Source organism: Anarhichas minor, unplaced genomic scaffold, assembly GCF_050575085.1.
Source record: "Anarhichas minor isolate MPS153535 unplaced genomic scaffold, ASM5057508v1 ptg000011l, whole genome shotgun sequence".
Classification (NCBI taxonomy): Eukaryota; Metazoa; Chordata; class Actinopteri; order Perciformes; family Anarhichadidae; genus Anarhichas; species Anarhichas minor.
Genome location: NW_027466457.1, coordinates 15,823,794 through 15,842,500, shown reverse-complemented (window position 1 = coordinate 15,842,500; position 18,707 = coordinate 15,823,794). Strand labels below are relative to the sequence as shown.

The 18,707-nt window shown below is 42.8% G+C and overlaps 2 protein-coding genes across 2 annotated transcripts in view; one reads left to right on the top strand and one right to left on the bottom strand.

Moving 5' to 3' along the window:
- cttnbp2 (cortactin binding protein 2) overlaps positions 1–6,980 on the top strand; it is a 73,412-nt gene extending 66,432 nt beyond the window's left edge. Inside the window, exons 13-23 of the mRNA XM_076090010.1 lie at positions 172–258; positions 1,345–1,444; positions 1,831–2,001; positions 2,529–2,701; positions 2,828–3,006; positions 3,396–3,649; positions 3,767–3,958; positions 4,563–4,614; positions 4,703–4,802; positions 5,850–5,957; positions 6,663–6,980. Of these exons, the coding sequence (XP_075946125.1) occupies positions 172–258; positions 1,345–1,444; positions 1,831–2,001; positions 2,529–2,701; positions 2,828–3,006; positions 3,396–3,649; positions 3,767–3,958; positions 4,563–4,614; positions 4,703–4,802; positions 5,850–5,957; positions 6,663–6,980 (1,734 nt within the window). The remainder of the gene's footprint in view (positions 1–171; positions 259–1,344; positions 1,445–1,830; positions 2,002–2,528; positions 2,702–2,827; positions 3,007–3,395; positions 3,650–3,766; positions 3,959–4,562; positions 4,615–4,702; positions 4,803–5,849; positions 5,958–6,662) is intronic.
- Positions 6,981–10,035: 3,055 nt separating this feature from the next.
- The window catches only part of cftr (CF transmembrane conductance regulator), a 35,361-nt gene continuing 26,689 nt past the window's right edge, over positions 10,036–18,707 (bottom strand). The window contains exons 21-27 of the mRNA XM_076089652.1: positions 18,205–18,305; positions 15,579–15,809; positions 14,587–14,742; positions 14,117–14,206; positions 13,586–13,758; positions 12,527–12,632; positions 10,036–11,192 (exon numbers count right to left, since the gene is read on the bottom strand). Of these exons, the coding sequence (XP_075945767.1) occupies positions 10,977–11,192; positions 12,527–12,632; positions 13,586–13,758; positions 14,117–14,206; positions 14,587–14,742; positions 15,579–15,809; positions 18,205–18,305 (1,073 nt within the window). The 3' untranslated portion in view covers positions 10,036–10,976. The remainder of the gene's footprint in view (positions 11,193–12,526; positions 12,633–13,585; positions 13,759–14,116; positions 14,207–14,586; positions 14,743–15,578; positions 15,810–18,204; positions 18,306–18,707) is intronic.

The following is an 18,707-nucleotide window of genomic DNA, read 5'->3' as shown; positions in this document are numbered from 1 at the left end:
TCTGTCTCTCTCTCTCTCTGTTTCTCTCTCTCTCTCTCTCTCTTTCTCTCTCTGTCTCTCTCTCTCTCTCTGTTTCTCTGTCTCTGTCTCTGTCTCTCTGTCTCTCTCTCTCTCTCTCTCTCTCTCTCTCTCTCGCTGTCTCTCTCTCTCTCTGTCTCTCTCTCCGTCCAGGTGGAGCAGTACGGGAACCTCATCTTTCACGGGCTCGAGGGCAGCTGTCAGGAATACATCGCCAACCTGGTCGCTCGCTGTATCAAAGTACGTCCGGCAGTTTCACAAAGCGCTGATACGAGAAGCTACAGAGCGTTAGGTGCAACGTTCAACAGGATTATTCAAACTATGAGCTCCACCGGCTCACAGGCTGACGCTGCACCATTGCAACACCACATTTTAATTTAGTTATTTGGTCAAAATGATGATCATGATTATTTGTTGCTCTCACTCCGATCTTGTCGTACTAGAGTGGTGTGTTTATCTAATCCGGGGAAGTCAGGCTTCATTTTGATGTCTTGAGTGAAGGAGAGAGCTGACTAACTCACTTAAAGTGAGATTGTTTTAATGTTTTAGGTTTAGGAAACATCCACTAGCCCCTCCCCCTCCTGTTTTAAAGAGTTAAATGTGACTCTGTTGCACAGTGTGATGCAATGAAACAGAAATAAGATGCAAACAGTAAAACCAGCATAACATCTCAGCACAGCATGATGAAACACACTGCAGGTCCAGTGTGGCTTCAATGCATCTACAGGTCAGAGATGGTTCGTACAGTAGAACTTCATGACATACTGTTAGAGTCACAGCAGTGCTCAGTCTGTAGTCTGGTGAATATTAATGCTTTAAAAAAACTAATGTTTCAAGGCTGTACATTTATTTACAATGACTTCTTATAAACGACAGCTTGTTGGCCTTCTGATGACTGATGACTGTTTGATTAATCAGTAGGAATTCAGTCACATCTTCTTTTGTCTTCATGTCGTCTGTTTACCACGTGTAAGTACTGTCTAAGATATACATCTGTCTACATGTCTACAGGTATACCTGTAGACATGTAGACATGTATACCTGTAGACATGAATACATGTTTATATACTGATGTACTACGACATTTGAAAACATAAAGAACGGAACAATGGAAGCAGATTGTTCTCTCTCTGATAGCACGGTGTGGATGGAGAAGCCCTCTCTGCTCGTTCACATTCTCCTCTCGCTGCTTCTCCTGGCGCAGAGTAGTAGATTCTCTTTGTTTCCATGACAATGTGCTCCCTTCTTACCTCTCTCTCTCTGTCTCTCTCTCTCTCTCCCTCTCTCCCTCTCTGTCTCTCTCTCTCTCTCTCTCATCTCCACCAGTCCAAGCAAGAGATGGGGGGGCTCGGCTGTGACGTGGTGAGGGTGGAGGTGGAGGAGAGCCTGACCAAAGAGCAGCTGCTGGAGACTTTCATAAGCTGTGGTAGGGGGACACACACACACACACACACACACACACACACACACACACACACACACACACACACACACACACACACACTCATAATATACATACCCATGCAGAGCAGGTTTAACACAGCAGCAGCAATGAGGTTTTTCTATATTATGACTTTTTTCACATTTTGATGACATGCTACACAATTATAAATTTCTCTTCACATTAAAGGGTTAATCAGACTTAGGTGGTCATTAGAATAAGTATGAATACGTGCAGCATCATGTTTATTTGTATCAGTACGTTTTAGAGAAGCAGAACAGTGAAACATAATCCCGTGAAGGTACCTTCACGGGATTATCAGTTCACCATTAGTTGTCATTAGAAATCTCATTGTTCTCTCCCCGTCTCAGGTTTCCTGGTTCCGGTGGTGGGCTCGGGTGTGCCAGGCGGTCCCCCTGGTCCCTGTGTGGTGGTGTTGCTGGAGGGACTGGAGAAGGCTTCATCCCTAACAGGCCTGCTGGGAGACCTCTGCCCCAGTCTGGACAACAGGAGCTCTGCTTCACCGCTGGTCCTCAGCACCGGTACGACTCGCTGCAGCCGGGCTAGTTCAAAGCATTATAGTCTCAATGTTTACTACTAGAGACTTATGTTGTGTCATTGTGTTTTTATTCTTTATTTGAGAGGAACGTTAAAATATTAAAACCTGATTTATTTGTGGAGGAGAAGAGACACAACATTGCAGCTTTAATATCACCAGAAAACTTCAACATCCAATCATAAATGTAAATAAACTTTATTCTGCTTTAAATACAATTCATGTTGCCATATTCTACCAAAGATAAAGTTCTGTATTATGTCCTGCTAAACCTTTCACGTGTGGGTCGTCATGTTTACGCAGGTTCTATCCAGGATTAGAATCTGATATTAACATTTTAATATTTAAAATAAAACCGCAGAATAAGAATAACTCGAAAAAAGTTTAATAAATATACAGAAAGTGTGCTTAGTAGTGAGATAAACTGCCCCTCTGTAAAACTGTGTTTGAGCGTCATCTTATAATAAATGTTTGACTAAATAATGGAAGATGAATCCACTTTCTGTCCCTCAGGTCCCCACCGCTTTCACGAAGGCAGCTTCCTGATTGCGACGCTGACTAAGCCCCGCCTGCAGGGCTCGGAGCTCCGCCTCCAGCAGCATTTCCGCTGGGTGACGCTGCGCTGGGATCAGGAGCCGCTGCACGGCCTGCTGGGAAGACACCTCCGCAGAAAGCTGCTCCATAAGGTCGGTGGGAGGTTTAGTCCCAGCTGCAGACGACGTGTTCACCACAGTGATTCCAAAAGAATTTAAATTTATGAAATATATACATGGAGAAAAAACAACTTGTATCCCTTCCTCTACCTCCTCCAGATGGGCACTGGAGTCTGGTCGCCTGCTGGCGTCATGGAGCGGTGTGTGTTGTGGGTGAACCAGGTGTGGCAGCAGCTCAACGCCTGTCTGTCCCGTCTGGGGACCCACGAGGCTTTGCTGGGCCCGCAGCTCTTCCTGTCCTGCCCCGTGGTCCCGAACAACACACAGGCAGTCGTCAGGTGTGTGTATATGTTACTGTGTGTGTGTGTGTGTGTGTGTGTGTGTGTGTGTGTGTGTGTGTGTGTGTGTGTATGTGTATGTTTGTGATATATCAAATTGCACGTTTCCCACTTAATAAAGCAACCAGGTTTTGTTTAGTAGCAGTGTTAGCAGACACAGGCTAGAAGCTGTGTTGATTAGGTCCAATTTGCTGACAAGCCTGCATATTTTTATGACATTGTTTATGACGTTTTTTTGACTTTTTCGACATACTATACTGTGACTTTTTAATGACTTTTTTATGACTTTTTGGTGACTTTCTTTACATACTATTTTCTGGTATTTGTTGTGACATTTTCGATCACATCCAGCCTGACTCTGAGGTTAATGTGTATCTGTGCGTTTACAGGTGGCTGTCTCGGCTCTGGAACGCCGTGGTCGTCCCCCGCGTAGAAGAAGCCATCATCTCGCGGGTAACAGCCAAGCGCTGCTCCTCCTCCTCCTCCTCCTCCTCCCTCTCCAGCACCTCCTCCTCTTCCTCATCGCAGCGATCGTCTCCTAGCAGCTGTGGCTTGACCGCCGGGCAGCAGGCCGTGGTGAAGGCCGCTCTCAGCATCCTGGTCAACAAGGCTGTTCTCCAAGGCTGCCCGCTGCCTCGACACGGTGTGTCTTCTCATCACACGTGATGAAGACGGTTCCTCCTACTGGAGAATAGAACAGAAAAAGTACGACATAAAACGATACTGATGTGTATTTTTCTTTCCTCATCATCTCCTGCAGAGATCGACAGGTATCTGCTGGAGTTTCGGGGCGGGACCTTCCCTCTGTCGGCCATCGGCTGCTATAAAGCAAGTGGCAACGGAGGAGGTAGAAAGGGGCGGGACAGCGGCAAGTTGAGACGATCCAACACCAGTCCTCGGAAGAAGGGAAGCCCCGCCTTGAGCTGGAGCTCAGGCGGTTCCTTTAGAGAGGGTAAGAAGGCTGCTCTGCTAGAGGTGGGTTACCTTCAGGGGTTTGGGTCCTCTGAAGGTCCAGGACGCTGTGCCCTGCAGATAATTAAAGTAAAAGACACGGTCTGTAAGGAACAACTGCAGTGTAAGAAGCATTAACATGAACATGATGTAACGTTTCACTTCAAGACATAATGAATAACAGCTGGTACCAGGTGAATAGAAACATCTAAATCCATATAAGTTAGATTTCAGAGTCAAAAACAAAGTGCAGTTAAATCCTGGATTTCATTATTTACATCCTGCAACTTTCCAAGACAACATGTGATAATTCCTGACTTTACAGGACCGCCTGAACGCACCATTAATAAAACAAGGGTGCATTCTTCAGCTGCGTTCAGGTTCTTTAAAGGGGACAGACTACATGTAGAAATGTGGATTTCTGAGGGTCCTGTGCTGTATCCACCAGTGGGCGTTGTTTGACAGGCTTCACATGTGTCGTTCAAACAGCGTCCCTCTTACTCAGGTTAATGCAGATTCCTGTGGTGTAAAATATGTGATTGTGATTTAAGTGAACTGACCCTTTTTTTAAAGTCACGTTTGTTCACATGTGTTTGTGTTTGCAGGTTCACTGTCCAGCACTGACGTCAGCTTCATCAACAACGACGACGCCCAGAGGTGTGTGTTCCGTTAGCGATCGTTAGCATGTTGAGATGCTACACGTCTGTGTTTTGAAAAACTAAAATAAGACTTTCACTGTTCGTAGGGAGCCTGCAGGTCTGTCTGTGTTCTCTGACGACGAGACAGATTTAATCAGAGAGCTGCAGACTTTGTGCTCCAGCAAGTCAGAGCCGGACATCAGCAAGGTAATGTCTGTCTGTCTGTCTGTCTGTCTGTCTGTCTGTCTGTCTGTCTGTCTGTCAGTCTGTCCGTCCCTCCCTCTCTCCCTCTCTCCCTCTCTCCCTCTCTCTCTCTCTCTCTGTCTCTCTCTGTCTCTCTCTCTCTCTCTCTCTCTCTCTCTCTCTCTCTCTCTCTCTCTCTCTGTCTCTCTCTCTCTCTGACAGCAGGTCTGTGTGTAATTCACTCTTTTAATCTGTAAAGATCTGCTCTTTTCCATATCTTTTATAAACCTTCATTAAAGTGTGTATTTGTTTGTTTTTTAATAATAATAATAATAATGTCCATGTAGCATAAAAACAGTTTAAATTCAGTGTTTTATTTAATGTAAAGTGCAAACAAAGGACTGAGCATTGACCCTTTGTAATATCCTGAATGTAATGACGGACTAACACATACAGATGTAGCTCTGACCACCGCTGTGCGTCTCTGTCATCCAGCTCGATACAAAATAAAAGTCTTTGCAAAACAGTTCAGAAGCCACTCGGGACTTAATGACGCGTCGCTGCTTTTAGGTCACATGTTTTGTTCGTGGGACTTAAATTCATCGCTGTCACTCTTCCACATATAGAGACCATGTGTGTGTGTGGGGCTCTTCACCTGCATGGTGGTGACACTATCTTTAAGTAGCTCCTGTGTGAGGACTTCAGACGTATTTATCTGGTTGATTTGGGCCTTTGAGTCTTGAAATGTACAGTTTCTTTAAAAAAAAAAAGTTCTTTAAAATCTGATGATTTAGTATTTCATTCGTCTGAGATTAGAGTTTAGTGTCTAAAGATGACTTCAATGCTGTTTAAGAGGCGTTCTGATGAAAGACAATTGTTGAGCAATGCAAACGACAACATGATCTCTTAACAGCTTTGTTTCTAAATTATTGGTTATCAGTTTTAATCCCCTAAATCTCCGACCTGCATGACTCTGATGACACCGGCTCACCACCATCCCACCGTGTAATTTAAATGATGTCAGTCCTCACCTGTCGAACACTCACAGGGGGCTCCTCTTAACGTTGGCAGATCTCTCAGACCAAAGACCACCTGATCCTGTTCTCCAGCTCTCCCAGTGAGGGGACGCCCCCCCACACGGCCGAGCAGGAAACCGCCGTCCAGCAGCGACTGCAGACGGTGAGACAAAAACAAAAAACATGTACATCAATGATTGACAGCTCAGCGTGGACATGAATAGCTGCTGCTGTGTGTAATCTGTGTGCATGTTGTCCCACAGATTCAAGTCATTGTTTGAATGTATTGAATGTGTGCGATTGTTTTTGTACAACACTTAATCATGTGTCTTGTGTGTTTCGGTGTCACCTCACACATAATTGACCCGTCCAGGACTGAAATACGTCATTGTTGCAGCTTCGTAGGTTGTACTTTACAGAGACGTCTTTGAGCTCATTGTTTTGGTGCTGCAGCAAACTGACGCTATAATTCAGCTTGTTACTAATGAGGTAGTTGAATTTATGAATTATTTTTGAACAAAATGAAACTTGTTCAGACCACCAGACTCATGTCTGCCTTAGACAAGTAATTACAAAATATGGATCGTATACTTAAGTTATTGATTTAAATGAGAGAATCAGAAACAGTTCATTGTATGTTTGCATATATAAGGACTTTGACAGCACAACATGAAAAGCTTAATTTAAATATAAAAAATATGACCGGTTACGATAGAATATGAATAACAAGTTAAAATAAATCTGCTTCCATGTATGCGTAAGCATACATGGCCAATAAAGCTGATTCTGATTCTGATTCTGATTCTTCTTGACTGTAAAGGAGTAAAACTTTGCTCCCACTCACCAAACTCTGTGTTTCTTTGTGCAGACTGTCGCCCGTCGGTGCAGCAGCTCCAGCCAGACGTCCGTCCCGACATCGTCCGTCCCGACATCGTCCGTCCAGACAAGCGACCGGCGTTCGGGCTCTCGCGCAAAGTCGCAGCTCCCCGTCCCGAGCAGCAGGGGGCAGCAGACACGAGCCTCCAGCTCCGCCTCCTCCTCCAGCAGCAGAACAAAGCCGACTCCTCCAGGCAGCAACAACAACAACTACTACGACTACCACAACAACATCAACGAAAACAACCAATCACACGAGGACATCTGGATCCTCCACGGAGACCTGCATGAACACAACAACAACAAGTAGACGACTCCTCCTCCTCTGACTCCGCTGTGAAAACCTCCCTCCATGGTGTACAGACTGTGTACCTGACGACCTTTGACTTTTAGTATTTGTACTTGTTATCCGTACTTGTTACACTGTACTACAGTTGTGTACTTGGGGACCATAGTTTTATTATATCACAGTATTTGAAGTATTTGTTTGGTTTGGTAAGACTTTTAAATGGGGGGTGAAAAAAAACGAGAGGTTACGTAACTGTTGCCTTATTCCAGTGTATCGACCTGCAGATTATTACGGGACAGTGTAGAAGATAGAAAGTATTTAAATGGTGGAAACTGCCTCAGAACAGTACTGACACAGTATTTCTGTGTACTTAAAGTGAAATACTGTGCTCGTACTACTGCTTTAAGGCCATCGAAGAGTAACTGAAGGTGTTACCTTTTTAGTGAAATGTGTTTTTGGATCAAAGAAGAAGAAACAAGCAGGTTTTTATTTTATTTTAATTTCTTTTCTTTTTTTTTTGCTATTAAGTATTTTGAGATATTCAAGTGTTTTATCTTTAAATAGTTGCAAGGTTGGTTTAAATACTGTTGAAATTAATCAGGGTTTTACCAAATATATTTGTACATAAGAATTAGTACGTTTAAATGCTCTATAGATTGGTGTACGTGACGTATGACGCTTGTACAGTGACGAAACCTTAAAGCTAAACTGCTGAAAAAAAAAAAACTGAAATGTGTACATAGTGTTTGTAAAAGGAGTTTGTTTCTGAACCCGTCACTTGTTTCAGAGTGACGGCGCTGTGGCAATAAGTAATAGAACTGTATGAACACAGGACGTCCTATCAACTGTAAGCCATAATAAAGATGTTAAATGCCCGTCATTGAAGCCCAATTCATACTTTATTCTTTTCGTCCTTTTTGCTTTCCATCACCACTGTGCTCGCTCTTACTCTTGAGGACAAGTTTTACGTGAAGCGGACGTGTTTATATATATAAATATATATCTCTACATATGTACAGGAGAGATTCTAGTCAGCCTCTGTTTGGAGTTTATAGAACTGTGTTTCAAGCACAAACATTAAAATGGCACTGTTAGAAATCCCCATCGGACTCCTTTTTATTCTTTTAAGTCCCCCTTTGTGTTCTTGTATTAAAATAAATCATGAATCTGATCATAGTTGTTTTGTTTTTAAATGTAATATGATTCCAGTTTATCCTCAGCCGGACTCGTTTCTGTTGGATTAAGTTTAAACATTTCACACAAGCAACAGGAGGCTGACTGCAGTTCTCTTAACGACCATCGGTGTCGTTAAAGATAAGTTACAGATGGAGAGAAACCTACAGAAAGAATATGTCTTTGTGAAAGCTTCTGAAGTCAGTTTGTATCATTTTGTGGGTAAAATATGTTTTTTTTTTACATACTGTTGCATTTAGAGTAGAAATTGTTCATTTAAACCACAAACAAGACCCCAAAAAATAAAATAGAGTTTTCCTTTAACTTCTCCGGCTTTTAACACAAATGACAAAAACACGACGACGTTCTTAAAATCTTTATAGTTTTACTGGAAATATAGTTGATTGAACAAATACATTTATACATTGTTTTTGGACGTCTGCGTCCCTTTCCTATGAGTAAGAAACAACTTTGTTCTTAATTTACTCTGTAAAAAAAAAGAAGAACAGAATCTGTCACAGTTCACATGTCGAGGCTTTTGTCCGCGGTACCTTCATCGCTGCTTTACAAAACTATTACACAGCATGAAAGGAGCAACACACGAGAAGATAAAGTGATGTTAGAAGATCTTAAACAGTTTCCAGTTTCAGAGGGAAAGTAAAGACAGAACTTTGAACTTGTTAATGTTTGCATTTGTACAGCAGCGGCTCTGAAAAAATATATATTTCAAATAGAAAATGTACTTTTCTTTAATGAATTATCGTCTTCTCTATAATTCATCGAGTAACAGAGGCGGAATAATTAAAGTAAAAAGAGTGTTTTGTTAACAAAAGGTCACAATTCTACATCTACAGCTTCATTCTACGGAGGAATTAAAAGGAAGAAGAACTGTGTCCTTGAAGCTGCTGAGTACCTCAGGGTGTCTCTAAAGTGCATACAGATAGAAAAATAAAGGTCTCTGAGTCGCCAATGATGTCTGTGTGTGTGTGTGTGTGTGTGTGTGTGTGTGTGTTGAACTACTTCATTAAAACACACATGAAGCCACTGTAGAAGTCTTATCCTTGACGTAGCCCTAAATCACCACCTACTGACTGAAAGTACAGAATTATACTTTAAAAGGTGAAAATATCCGTTTGAAAAAGATATATTTGCGTAAGCTGTAGACTGAGCTTCAAAGTACAACAAAACATTTGTAGGCGACCAGACGTCTTACAATTAACGTTCATGAACTGAAAACAAACTGTGAAAGAGTTCAAGTTGTAAGACGAAAACACGGACAACTCCCAGACCGGACGCCATGGTAGAGACCTGTCAATCACTGTGTAGCCCCGCCCTAAATGATCTGTTTGACTCTAAAGTAACAATAATGTCAGGAAGTAAAGTGACATTTTTTTATCAACCTGACAAAATTATGTTCTTGTGGGAAGAAAAGAAAAGAAAAGGCAACACTGTAACTTCTTTACATTCTAATAGAATGTAAAGAAGCTACAGTGTATAGAATGATTCTATTGAAGTTATTCCTTTTTTAAATGTTTTAGACGAGTCACTAATCACTTTAAAATAGTGATTATAGCTGATTTAACTTACAGACATGAGATTGATCTTCTCATGTCACTCTCTTTATACAATGATATAAATTCATCCCCGTTTTATTGATATCTTACGAAATATTACTCCTCACTTTTCGTGCGTTGTTCCTGCAAAAGTCCAGCAACATGAGTCTGTTTTCGCTTGTTACATGCATACTGTCTTTTCAAAATAAACTTCCATCTTCACAGGAAACAACTAAGGTTTAAATGGACCATAATGTACTAAATGAACATCATGCTGTATTGAAGAAGACTTGAAACTAGAGATTGAGACCATAAACTCATGTTTACAATGTTTACTGAGGTAATAAATCAAGAGAGAAGTAGAGTCATTTTCTCACAGACTTCTATACAACCAGAGGAGTCGCCCTTTAGTGTGGACAGAGGCTGACATGGAGAACAAGCTGGCTTAGTATCAACATCAGACTTCTTAGTTCATGTCTTTATGTGCAACATCATTTATTCCTACTAGCTACCTGAAGCTAACTGATGAGCTCTCACAGTCACACTTTGTGATCGTACAAGATACGTTCACTGAGTCAGACTTCTACAGCGGCGGCTCTTCTGTGTTCAGTCCGACTTTAAACAATCTAAAGAGGCTGAAAAGTGAAAAGGTAGCTGGTTGTTCAGAACAAAAAGAAACATTTTCTTAGAAAGTAAAAGTCCCTTAATTCAAACCAATACAAAGTTTTTTAAAAAGAAATTTGCAAGATAAAAACTAACTACGATGCAATTCATGCTTTTTCAAAGCAAACTATTTACGGAGTTCGAGGAGAAACGTTTTGAGGATTATCAGACGCAGGCTGTCCAGCTTCCCAAAGAACAACACGACTGAAACCTGCAAAGGCACTTTAAACGGTTCAAGAAAGAGTTCAGTCACTCAGAGTTTAGGACGTGTTGTTGTCTGCTCATTACGTCTAACCATGTCGCTCTGCACATGTTACATAATATGAATTTAAGCTTCCACGTTCTGCACTGAACTCACCGGATTCAAACACTCAAACCATTACAGACACTTTTTTAAATCATCCTCATCACAAATTATATTAGTGTGAATTTACTTTCAATGAATTAGCTGCTTACATCAGCTTACGTATGTGAACGTTAACAGCTGTGTGTGTGTGTGTAGCCAGATGTTTGCTATGTTTTTAATTGTGCTTGTGTCTCTACAACATGCTAATTTGCATGTGTACATTATACTGTGTGTGTGTGTGTGTGTGTGTGTGTGTGTGTGTGTGTGTGTGTGTCTGGCCGTCTAGAGGCGAGTGTCGTGGACTTCGTCCTCAGCCTCCTCCGGCAGCGAGGAGATCTTGGCGGTCTGCGGCGGCGCCCTCTTGCTGGAGTTGAGGCGGTGAACCGTCGGGAAGAGGCGGAGTCTGTCGGCAGGGCTCATGGCCTGTTTCAGGTGACTCGTCTCGTTCAGCAGCTTCTGGATGGAGTCGTAGCTCTTCATGGAGCTGCCCTCGATCATCTGCACAGAGGAGGGGAAAGGAGAGTCAGCTGTGTCTCCAAACATTTTCTAAGATTTAAAAATGAAAGGGAACTATTTTCCAGGTTTCGTAGGAACAACTTCACGACCGGCTCAAACTAATGGCCTTTAGTTGGTTTGACTGCTTTAAAAATCACACCGATGCTCTAGAAAAACATTAAATATTCACTTTAAAGCTTCATTAGGTGCACTCTACAACCACAGCAACAACAAGCACACCCAGCTGGTGTTTGTGTGTGCCGGACAGGATGTGTGTAAACTGTGTGGAACCTTCTTCTGTTGGATGACAAACGTTTTCCACTGAAGAAAAGCAGCTAGGAACTTTAGTGTCGGGTTCAATGCAGACGATCTGAAGATAAACAATTTATTTTCTTTCACTTAGCCTATCAGAGTTTACAGTAGAGTGACAGCCGTGTAAACAACCATGCCTTTGTATTCAAAGGCCTGGTTGTTTTGTTGTTGTCTCTGTTGTTCTGTGTTTAATTGTGTCTCCACTATGTTTAGTGTTTACTGGGCTGTCCCTTTGGGGTCAATAAAGTTTTCCAAAGTCTAAAAGACAAACAAGAGATGAGCTGAGACAAAGGTTCTCAGGAGTTGAACCAGTGAAGTGTCATTTATTTGGTGTGTTCTTGGGAGTGTAACCATGTGAAATAGTACGGAGAGGCGAAGTCCTTCCATCTCCGGTGTCCCCCATGGGGCCTTATTTTGGGAAATGAGTCAACGGGGAGACAATCTTTGTTGTTTTTAACCCGTTTGAATTGTGCCATGAGTCACAGATATGTTTTACAATTTAAAAGATCATTTTGCAAGCTAGCCAACGATTGGAGGTACAGCTAGCTGAGTAAGTTAGCTAAAGAGTGAGACCCGTTGTTGTTGAAACCGAAACACACAGGAACCGTAGCTTCAGAGACAGACGTCGGTTCCGCCCACAGCTCCCGCCAATTTTGGGCGTTAAATCTTTCTAATTACGTACTGTCGCAGACTTATACTTTTACAGTTTAATGACAAAATGTAACTTTCTTGACTCGCAAAAATTGATCTCATTAACATAACATAATTAGTGTAATTCACGGCACAATTCAAACGGGAATGAGGTACAATGGTGGTCAACAGGAAGGGGCGGGGCTCTAACGTTACTAACATGTAAACACACAGGTGTACAGAACCACAACCAACATACAGGGATGGAGTTCTGTCTGATAGATAGAAACATCTAAATAGTCTTTATAGTTTCTGGCACAAGAATTTCCTTCGAGATTAATACATTTTTTAAACTGATTTCATCATTAAAATCCATGTTTTATCCAACTAGTTACCAGGAAGGATTGGCACTCGAGCAGCGGCTCCACTCTGTGTTCTGACAGGATGACGGTGCAGCTGGAGAACGAATGCTTCAGCGTCTTCCTCAGGACCTGCAGCGTTCTGCTCACACACAGACACACACACACCACCGTCATCATCATCTTCATCATCAAAGGCCGTCTCTCTCCACTACTAACGCACATTAGCTTTGGCGCTCTGGTTCCGTTTAAGGCAGCGTTGGCCGCGGGTTAAACTAGAGTGCTCATTATAGGCTTCATTTACCATTATGTGTGTGTGTGTGTGTGTGTGTGTGTGTGTGTGTGTGTGTGTGTCTAAGCACATATGTTTGGATACACACACACAGATTTACTGTAAGCACTTAGATTGTCACCATATGCAGTGACAGGGAGCACCACACATGTGGGATGTGGGTGATTTCTACTGCCAGAAAAGAAAAACACTTAAACCCTCGATCACTCTGAGGTATCAGTTGTGTTTAAGTGTCGCAGTAGGAGCAACGTTTCTTTAGATTTAAGCTTCTAAACTGTCCACAAAAGACAAAAGAAAAGACAAATATCAAAGAGACTCTGGTTAAACAGGCAGGATGACGACGCTGTTTCAAGGGCTCTTATTAATAAACCCTAAATCGATCTGTTAGGGACATGAAATAGAGACCTGAGTCTAAAGTTTGACATTTTTGACGCATTAAACATCAACGTTTTGCTAAATTTATATATATATATAAATGAAGTTACAAGCAAAATCAGCAACATAAGATTTTCTATTCTTTACATTCACATTTATGGGTCGTGACAAAAAGATATTTTTGCGGAGAACATTTAACTCAAAAGGGTTTTTGTCTGTACAAAAACACATTTAAAAAGTAGTGCACAGGTTGTGGAACGAGAATCACATTTTAGCCACTTTCTTCTTAGTGGCACAATGTGAATGTGCCGTTTAGAGTAAAGTAAAGCTGCATTATGAATCAAATATAGAGCGGTGGAAGATTGTAATGTACTATAACTAACAGCACGCACACACAGGGAGATGAGAGTGTGGGCCTTCATACTGACATGGGGTCGAGGTAGGACGAGGGCTCGTCCAGCAGCAGGATGCGGGCTTTGCTGAGGATGGAGCGGGCGAGACACAGCAGCTGTTTGTGTCCGTTGCTCAACACGTTGCCTCCGTCCTCCAGCTGGAAGTCCAGCTTATCTGGAAACTGTTCGATCACCGACTTCAAGCCCACCTGACGACACACGGGACAGATTTTTACTTCAGAGGTCCACTCAGCTGATCATCACGGAGGACGAGGAGCTGTGGTTCACTGACAAAAACATGCTTGAAAGAGAATCTGGTTTAAACCTGAAACATTTAGTTAAAAGACAAGTTTTCATTCTACTGACGCTGCAGCTTCATTTAGAGACGAAGATTCTGAGATGTTTCTGTAATTGTTTTGGTTTAGATGCACATTAAAAGAGCTGCTAAACTGCCATCTCACAAAAATAAAAGCTCCATTACCTTTAATTAATTATCAAAGTCAAACTGTCTGGCAGACCAGACCGGTTTACTAACAACCAGAAGAGGAAAACAGGAACCAGCCTCACCTCCTCGGCGACCCTCCACAGCTCCTCGTCGCTGTGACGCTCGTGTGGGTCCAAGTTCATCCGGAAAGTTCCGGTCAGAATAAAAACTCTCTGTTCAAAACAGACCAGAGAAAACATTTCAATCACAGCCGAGGGACTGGATCAGAAAGTTACAATGGTGGTAGTATTTTTACTTCATTCAATATCTCACACTTTGTGCTGCATATCTTGTACGAAAGTGCCATAAAAAGTGAATTATTCATGTTTGAAAACTTCGTTGTTTCAGATGTAAGTCTCTAAAAAGCTGAATTCTGAACATTTGTTTGAACTTCTTCTGGCTGCACCTTCCCCATCGCCAAACTGCTTTCTTTCTGCTTTATTGAAATTTAGTTGGAATGAGTTTCTCATTCACCGACCAAGATATCCTCTCAACAGTATCTGGATTTGAACAGGCACACTTTTTTGGCATGCCGTGTGTGCCACAGACGTACCTGCGGCACCACCCCGAAGGCCTTCCTCCACTCGTGCAGGGAGACGGAGCTCCAGGAGACGCCGTCGATGGAGATCTCCCCGTCGGTGGAGGCGAGACGCAGCAGAGCGGAGAGCAGGGTGCTCTTCCCTGAACCGGTTCGACCCAACAGACCGATCTACACACACACACACAGAAACATTTGAATCTGCTACGTAGCTTTTCAGTCAATCAAAAAGATTAATTAACACAGTTTTCAGCTCGTTCTGCAGCTGGTGTCCTTGTGAGCGTGCATAACTGCATTAGTACTATACTGTGCAGCACATAATGATATCAAGTACCTCATTGAGAAATGAACTCCTGCCTCGAGGTGTTTGGGTCTAAAAGCTCTCTGTGCTTTTCCTCCGCTGCCTCGCAGCAACAATTAGCTCGTTTTATCAGAGTCGCTAACGGGACGAGGCTAACGTGATGCCACTCACTGAGCTCAGCTGTCCTCTAGGAGTCATTATGAGGAGCTCATACCGGCTATAATTACTGCCAGGAGGAGAGAGGGAGGGAGAGAGAGAGAGGGAGAGAGGGGGAGGGAGAGAGAGATCCGTATGGATCAAGGATCAACAGAGATCCGTTACTTTCTTTAATTAAACCTCTGGATTCGACCCTGACGAGCGAAACGAGACAGAAACTGTAAAACTGTGTCAAGAAATCCAAAACAAAGAGCTGAAAGTCACTGAATCGGTCCGTAGAGCTGCAGACGTGGAGACTATCCTCCGTGGAGTTGACCCCTCTCACGTACACATAAGTCCATTGATCCAGTGTTAATAGAAAGAATATTGATTAAAGCGTCTATGAAGGAACACGTGTGACACACGCCTGGTATGTATGTACGGCCGTCCTGTGAGCCTGTAAATGCAGCTAATCAGAGCTTTGATGTTTTAAAAATCCAATAAAGGCAGAGCTAACATGCATCACTCTGCCCTGTTTCATTAAAATCCAGTCACACACACACACACTCACGCTCTGCCCTCCCTCCACAGAGAAGGAGACGTCGCTGAGGACGGAGCGCCCGGCCTCCGTGTACTTGACGGTGAGGCCCTGGACGTCCATGTGGCCCCGGTTGGGCCACATGCCCTGGGCGTGCGGGTTGTTAATGACGAGGTCGGGGTCTCCTTTGCCGCCGGACTTCTCCGGCAGCGGCTCCTCCGACGGCAGGTCGATGAACTTGAACACGCGGTCCACCGAACGCATCTGAGAGAGAGAGAGAGAGAGAGAGAGAGAGAGAGAGAGAGAGAGAGAGAGAGAGAGAGAGAGCAGAGCTGGGAGTTATACTGGGAGTTACCCAGTACAAACACAGTTTACTACTGGTCGAGGCAGGAATTTTAGAATAATATATATATATTTATATATACAGTATGTATAAATATTTATTTATTATATACATAAAAATATTTAAATAAGCCATTTTAAAAACATCAATATATACCAGAACCAGAAACAGTTTTGTATACTGGTATAAAGGCGTAATTTAAAAATAAAAATATGAAAATTGGCAATAGAATATGATAAACAAACCAAAAAACAATATAAGAGTATGTTAAAATAAGTGTTATTTGAGTGTTAAGTGTCTATTTGAAGTGAAACGTAAAGCTGAAAACAGGATGTGTTGGTGGTTTTCTTACTCAAGCGATGTTTCAGTCAACGTACTTGTGCTTTGAAGAAACTGGAACTGTGATTCAGTGGGAGTCAGGTTTTACATTAGAACATCAGTCACACTGCGTACCGTACAAAACGTCCTGCACTGTGATAAGCTCGGTCAGCTCCAAACAACCAGAGTGTGAAGAGAAGGAAATAAACAGTGGACGGGTGAAAGAACTTCATACAGTCTTCATAAACAGAAGAGAAAAAGATGGCGGAGGATTTTTGTTACACAGTCACGTTGTGGGGACTCGTTCTCCTTTTGGGGACAAAATAAACGTTCCCATAACATTTTAGGGTGAAGGCTTGTTTTCAGGTTAGGGTAAGGCTGGGGTGAGGGCTATTATAAGGGTAAGTTTAGCTTAGGTTTAGGTTTAAGTTAAGGTTAAGGTAAGGTAAGGTTTAGGTTAAGGTTAGGTTTAGGCAGTGGTGGGCCGTCAGGGCCAGCAAGGCCTTCTCTGCTGGCCAAAACAGAATCACAAAGTTATATCTATTTTATAATTTAATAATTGTTCTTAAATACACTACATGTATTATAATTTATAAAAATATTTTTCCCATTATCTTGTTTTCTCAATGCACAGCTACTGTCTTCCTCAGTCGCTCTGCTTCCAGTGCAGCTTGTTTTAAGTAGAGCTTTTATCCAATCAGATCTCACCTCTGTGTCTCTAGGTAAGAACAGAGGCCCAGGCCTGCAGACTCTCAAGTGAATCCATGTGCAGTTTAAGTGAATGGGGACGATATTGTTGATTGTCATATTCTTCAACCAATCAGCTCTTTAGTTTGACATGTTGGGCGTATTCTTTGACGCGCCAGAGCCTGCTAGCTGGTCTACAACTACATGATTGGTCGGTGGGCTAGCGTGACATGTTGGGCGGTGACAATCCCAATATCTGCTGCCTCTGCCAAGCGGACATTTTTACCCCTCAAACGCATTAAAACCTATTCAAGAAATACAACTGGGGAGGCTCGACTGTCTTCACTGGCGTCCATGAATCGAGAAGGACTTCTTACTGGAGCTAAAACGCACCGATGTACTGAACAACCGTGAGATTAAACTCTTTATTAACAAAGAAAGGAGGATGCACTTTGTCTTTAAATAGTGAACAGCAGCTCTGGTAAGTTAAATGCGTTTGTTTTTACATCTGCAGTAGCTTTAATATGCTTGTTTATATATTATTATTTGTACAACTTGTTTTTATGAAGATATTTGTTTGGTTTAATATGTGATAGGAACCATTGTTATGTCCAATGTTGCTCTGGGGACATATTTAGTTGGCAACTTGGCTTTCTCACTAAATCTGGCGACTTTCCAAACTCTCATGGCGACTTTTTTTGTCAAAAGCTACTAGTGACAAATCTAGCGACTTGTTCTGGTGTTGTTGGAGAATTTTCTGGTGTTTTGACGTTAAAGCACGTACGTTCTGCACTGTCGTGAACAAGCAGCGGTTGCTGCCGTGAGCCCCTCCGCCGCCGCCCACAGAAGCCTCGCGCTGCAGTCAGAGCAAAGAGGAGACGCACTCTCGGCAGGTAGTGTATCTACAGGTGTTGGCTTCATTTTGACACGAAACAAATAATAACCGTAGCTGTGTTTTAGCTGCAGGACAGCAGTGAAGGCCCAGGTATAAAATGCACGGCCCGCCACTGGGTTTAGGTTACGGTTAGGTTTAAGTTTAGGTTAGTTTTAGGTGACGGTAAGGGTTAGGATTCGGATGGTAGCGGTTATGGTTTGGCTAAGCCTCCAGGAAATGAATGCAAGTCAATGGTGATGTCCCCAAAAGTCATGAAAACACAACTTTGTGCTCGACACACTCTTAACTGGTCATTGGTTGTGTGTGTGTTTTTTTTTTAAACAAGTCAGATCTAACTACGATGCAAACAATGACAGTTCCCGAGTGTGTGTGTGTGTGTGTGTGTGTGTGTGTGTGTGTGTGTGAGAAACACATACCAGTCCGTCTACAGTGATGCTGGTGATGACAGCCCATTGGAATGTCCCCAGGATGAGCATGGCCAGGGCCACGATGATGCCAACCTCCCCTGGTTTGTCCTCTGTAGAGCACGCACACACACACACACACACACACACACACACACACACACACACACACACACACACACACACGCACACACACACACACACACGGTCATCAGTACTGTCCAATCGAAGCAGCTCTCTCTCTCTCTGATGTCAGAGCAGCTGTCAGGTGCTGCCGCTCTGCTTCTTGCTCTATTGGAAATAATGAGCTGTGAAATGACCCTTTAATCTGCTCTCAACATAAACACGGTGTCATGAGGCAGCAGCAGCAGTGTTTGTAAGTGTACACTGGTGTTTCCCATTCATTTAATTGAACACACACACACACACACACACACACGAGCACACACACTTCCTTCTGTACATGACATTTTATCCGGTGGCATTCCAGCCCTTCTGATCGGTTATCACAGACA